Below are 5,529 nucleotides of genomic sequence, written 5' to 3'. Positions count from 1 at the left end.
ATAGCGAAGGAATTAAGTATCCCCAGGGATCAAGTATCCTTATTCTCCCCTACTATTTATCTCGACAATTAAATTATTCTCAAATGTATATAAATTGAAGAGAATATTTGAAACGCTTTTTTAGAAGAACCTTAAATTGAATAGAATTATAAATAATTATTTCTTCGACTAAAGGTTCAAATTGTACATTTTTCAAAAAACAGCTTTTCCACACATCAACAAAACTCTACCGTGGCTTGATCAGCTCTAGTAATAACCGTGTTTTATTTATATAGATCTATTTATTTGTACCACAAATACTTAACATAACACATAAATTATTCAGTCTTCTATCCACAAAAGAACGCACTCAAAGTCGTCCAAAATCTCGACCGATTACCCCGTAATGTCGCAGTTCCCTTGGTGAGGGTCCGTTCCCTATCAGGGCTATCAGATTTTCCCCTCGGTAGCCAAACTGTCGCTGATACGCCTGTCGCAACCGAAGTCCTCGCTCCGGATCGAAGGGTATATTATAGGTATTTTGCTGCAGCGGATGTCCCAACAGGACCCTCCCGAAATAGGTAAACATGGCCTTGGCTTGCTCGGTTAGCGAAAGCTTGGGCTGCAGCTGCCGCACTCCATACCAGGTGGGATGTCCAGGTTTTTTGAAGAACTGGAAATTCCCTATATCCAGATTGTAGAAATCCGGTGGATGTATGAATCGTCCCTCGGTCATCGTTAATACAAGGATTAACAACGCTGAAATCTGAAATTTAGGTGGCAATTTATTTTAAAATTAGATATGTTATGAATATTTATCTATTTGTACTCACGTTAATTGAAAGCTTCATTGTTTCGCAGAAAGATCCAATTAGCAACGCCTATCATCGCCAACGACACTTAACGAATGAACGTATGATCTGGTTTTGCGCTAGAATCCGGTGTCTATGCGCAAGCTTCGAAATTGTGCCAAATGTTGTCCACGCCGAAATCACAGCACGTACGTTACTTGCGCTTACTCGTGAACGGTACATATTTCGGTGGCATCTAATCAATATTCAGTTCAGGGAAGACACCTACCCTCATCAGACTGGCGGCGTGGCGTGCACATTTGGGGTCTTGTTGACCTCCCCCACAGGCAACAAGTGCAGTGGTGACAAATTTCTAAGCCCCTACTTTACTTATCGATCGCAAAACGATACGGCACATTTGTGACGTAACCATACGGCTACCGATGGTCATCAATGCACAATGACTGCCACTTGCTACATTTACGGTTGCAGACCCGTACAGACCTTGCCTCACTCGCACCTGATCGAGTTTTAGGGGAATTTTCAATGTCAAGAGCAGGTGAAATGTGATTTCGATGAGCTCAATTTGCTACCTTTATTCAGACCTTCTGAATTAAAATAGCTGTAATAGTAAGTACAAAATTAGTAATGTCGAATGCACTGGATTTGGTAGGGTTACTTGATCTGGATAGAAATTTATGGTAAAATGGGTGTACTTCAGGTGCAACAATGTAGGACCTAGCTACATTGTAGGTTTCAATATGTAAATTATTAATTATCCAACATTCGTTGAAGAACTCAGTTGACGGTGTTTGAAAAGTGTTAAAATCTACAAATTGCATCAAAATGTTTATTGAGAATTTATATAGCATGTCGATAAAACGTTCAGGATAAAACTTAAGTCTTGAATCAGAAATCAATGTTGGGTTCTGATCCGATTGATGACTCAATAAAAACGAAACTAAATAAATAAACGTTACGCATGTGTCACAAAATATTAAAAATGAACTCAAATATTTTTTCATATTTCTGATTTTCAGATAAATTTTCTATCCAACCTGACCCTGATTAAGTACCGTAAATTGGGGTTACTTTGATAACCGGGTAACAATACACAATTAACACATGACATATTAGAGGACACGACACTTGACGTTCTTACAAACGAAAAAAAGGATACAATATTACCTTTTATGTCGGTTTCAGACTCGATGTTGTCCATCTACAGGACGATGACCGACTGATCACACGAAGAAATTACTGGCAGGATCAAACTACGAATATCGTAGTATTCGACGGAAGATGGTTCGTGTATGAAATTTTCTTTTTGGTGAAGGTGAAAAGCGGCGACATGATTGGTGGGACATCTTCATTCATTTGCGGTTTCTCGGAGGTACTAATGAACATCGAATTCCATGCGTTCAAATGTGGAGCTTTTTTCACACATTTAGATTTTTCTCAGTTTATGGAGTGATCCATTCCCGTTGCGTGGGCGGCTACGCTGGATTCATTGACCCTGTTGTTGTCTATGGCATTTCTGTGTTCTTCGGAATCTTATCCTCCAGGGAGACCAACCGATTCTTAAGGGTGTTGCTGCTCTTGTTCGCTGTTTTCAAACCGTGTTGAGAAATGATTTTTGTTATTCCATTAGTTAGTTTAGGTTGGAATGGCAGGCTAACTCTATAGGGCACTTCCTTCTCTGGCCTGAAAGTGGTTGCATCACTTCGGTACTTTTTCGGAGTATTTTTAGGAGAAATTCGTTAACATTAAAAAAAACCCGCCTCAAGGATTTTATGTTTTTCTCATCAAATCTGCCTTTTCCATGGGAATATTGTACAGGCGGTGCTCCATGGAACGGAAGGCCGTTTGTTTTTGCGCACCAAAGTGCTTAGAGTCTACAGTTATGTATCGGTCAGATAAAGGGTGATACGGTCAAAATTTAGTCAATACCAACTTGACGTATTTCTTTCAATTTTACATTTAAAAAACCTGAACACCCTTCGTTTTGAAGGTGCGTGTGTGTAGAATGTTGTTCCTATTTTGATTTTGGAATTAACTCTTCAGTTGTCAAAATGCCGTCAAAGGAAGAAGAGCAGCGTATCAAAATTTTGCTCGCGCATCGCGAAAATTCGAGCTACTCGCACGCAAAGCTGGCAAAATCGCTAAAAGTTGCCAAATCAACCATTACAAATGTAATTAAAGTGTTTGGGGAACGTACCTTTCTCTCCGAGATGCCGCAAATAATCCTGGTGTATCGTCTACAACCGTGCATCGAGTGCCTCGACTTACAAGAAGGTAGTGACTCCAAATGACGATGATAAACAAAATACGACGGCCAAAGCACGATCCCGGAGGCTGTACACGACGATGCTGACGAAGTTTGACTGCGTGGTAATGGACGACGAAACCTACGTCAAAGTCGACTACAAGCAGCTTCCGGGACAGGAGTATTATACGGCAAAAGGAAGGGGACAAGTAGCAGATATTTTCAAGCACATAAAACTGTCAAAGTTCGCGAAGAAATATCTGGTTTGGCAAGCCATCAGTACCTGTGGCTTAAAAAGCAGCATTTTCATAGCTTCCGGGACTGTCAACCAAGAAATTTACGTGAAAGAGTGTTTGAATAAACGTTTGCTGCCTTTCCTGAAGAAACACGGTTGTTCCGTACTGTTTTGGTCGGATTTGGCATCTTGCCATTACGGTAAATAGGCCATGGAGTGGTACGCCGCCAACAACGTGCAGGTGGTTCCCAAGGACAAGAACCCTCCCAACACGCCAGACCTCCAGACGCCCAATTGAGAAATACTGGGCTATTGTCAAGCGGAACCTAAAGAAGATAAAAAAAATTGCTAAGGACGAGCAACAGTTCAAGGCAAATTAGCTTTCTGCGACGAAGAAGGTGGACAAGGTGGCTGTACAAAATCTGATGGCAGGGGTTAAGCGTAAGACCCGGCAATTCGGATTTGGAAAAGCGGAAGCCTAACTGAACATTTTTCCTGAATTTTATACCAATTAAACTTGAAAAAGAAATTTAGTTTGATTTTTTAAATAAACGATTTCACCGATTTACACGCGTTTTCCCTTGACCAAATTTTGACCGTATCACCCTTTATATTCCGAATTTGACGGTGTTGAACTCTTTCCTTGAGATTAAGAGGTCAAGCAAAGGAAGTTTTCCATCAACTTCCTTTTCCATTGTAAATTTTATCGACCTGTGTTTGGAATTTAGAAGCGAGAGATAACGCTCCTTTACCGAGTCAAGGATGTCATTGAGCGCCACCATACACGTGGGAAAAGTCTTTCTTTTTCCCCAAATCTGCTTTCAAGTCGCTTTTAAAAACTTCTGCCAAAAAAGAGGACAATTTACTTCCCACCCACCAAGATCTGCCGTAGTGTGAAGATCTGGTCTGTCTTAGACCGTCCCTCCATGAAGCCGGCCTGATTACTTATCACGGATAGGATTCGGGACAACACTTTGTAGGCGGCATTGAGGCAGTGTAGATGGGGCATATTACCAATTCCTTCCACTCCTCCGGTAGCTGTTCTGTGTCCCAGATCCGGACCATCAACCGGTGTAGGCAATCGACCAACCTTTTCCAGCCGAATGGCTCCCTTAACTTCACTCATCGTTGGGAGTAGCTCCAATACGTCTATGGCTTCGCCGGCGATGTACCTTCCCCCACCGTCTTGATCTCCTGGTCATGATGCCTCTGTACTTATCCCGGCACATCTTGGCCTGCGGCATGAAGTCTTTGCGAGATGTGTTGAGCTTCTGAAAGATCTTTCGTGTTTTCTGCGAACGATTGTAACCTCCTACTCGGTTACAACCTGCATTTTATGAATTTCGGTGGCAGTTTTGCCCTGATAAACATAAAATGAAAGTAAATGTAAATATTCACGCTTAAAAGTTTTTCTTATATAAAATTTAATTAACGAATTAATTTAAAATGGGCCTTTAGTAAACCTTGTTTCGAAAATAGAAAGATAGCAGTTGTTTTTCAGTGTAGCAGATTAGGTTAGCTCAACTGCTGTAACCTCATCTAGCCGAGACACCATCCACGCCATAAGGAATCCGCGCCACATGCGGAACCACTAAGAAGATGACGTGGCCCAATCAGGAGCGTCGACATCACCGATTGGTCGTACCGGAGGAGGTGATAAAAGACCGACGCACCAATGGGCCGGCCTCTTATACCTTGGGTACGCGATTCCGAAAAGTGTCGTTCGACAGTTGTGCGCGTATCGTATAAACCGCCAACTTACTTCCGTTAGCCAAGCTTCACCTATATCGAAGATCTTGGCAGTTTAGTAACGCGAGTGAAAAATCCTCACAGATCAGCACCGTGATAAAAAGTGCTAAGTGCGTCCCAAGAGGGTCGAACCGCCGTCCGTAAACATACGGCGCAGGACACGGCCGTCCGTCAACATACGGCTTCCCGGATACGCTGTTCGTTACCATACGGCAAACGACTTTCTCTGGCCGTACAACAACACACGGTGCAGAAAAGAACAGAGAACTGTAGTTCTCTCGACAAGCCATCCTACAGCCGCCGGTAGTATTCCGAGGCCGCATCTATCACCACTTTGAGGCCTGAGGCAGAACCTGCGCGACGCACCAGGGCGTCCGCTACTACGGGAAAATACCGGCCAATCCGGCTGACGGAATCCACGTGGTACCACGGCAGCGAGTTCCAGCATCGAGGTGTCCGGCAGCATCGACGGGTACCCGCACCAGCACATCGAGCAAGCAGTGAGTTAA

General features: G+C 43.0%; 1 protein-coding gene across 1 annotated transcript; it reads right to left on the bottom strand.

Annotated features, from left to right (window-relative positions):
• Window positions 1–296: 296 nt before the first annotated feature.
• LOC129758799 (uncharacterized) lies at window positions 297–934 on the bottom strand. The gene is made up of 2 exons (XM_055756424.1): window positions 813–934; window positions 297–745 (listed from the first exon to the last, which is right to left on the bottom strand). The coding sequence occupies exons 1-2, from the start codon at window positions 828–830 to the stop codon at window positions 350–352; spliced, it is 414 nt and encodes a 137-aa protein (XP_055612399.1). The 5' UTR covers window positions 831–934; the 3' UTR covers window positions 297–349.
• Window positions 935–5,529: the final 4,595 nt, after the last annotated feature.

The sequence above is a fragment of the Uranotaenia lowii genome, chromosome 3, assembly GCF_029784155.1.
Source record: "Uranotaenia lowii strain MFRU-FL chromosome 3, ASM2978415v1, whole genome shotgun sequence".
NCBI lineage: Eukaryota > Metazoa > Arthropoda > Insecta > Diptera > Culicidae > Uranotaenia > Uranotaenia lowii.
Note: the sequence above shows the minus strand (reverse complement) of the source record. Positions and strands in the feature narration are given on the sequence as shown.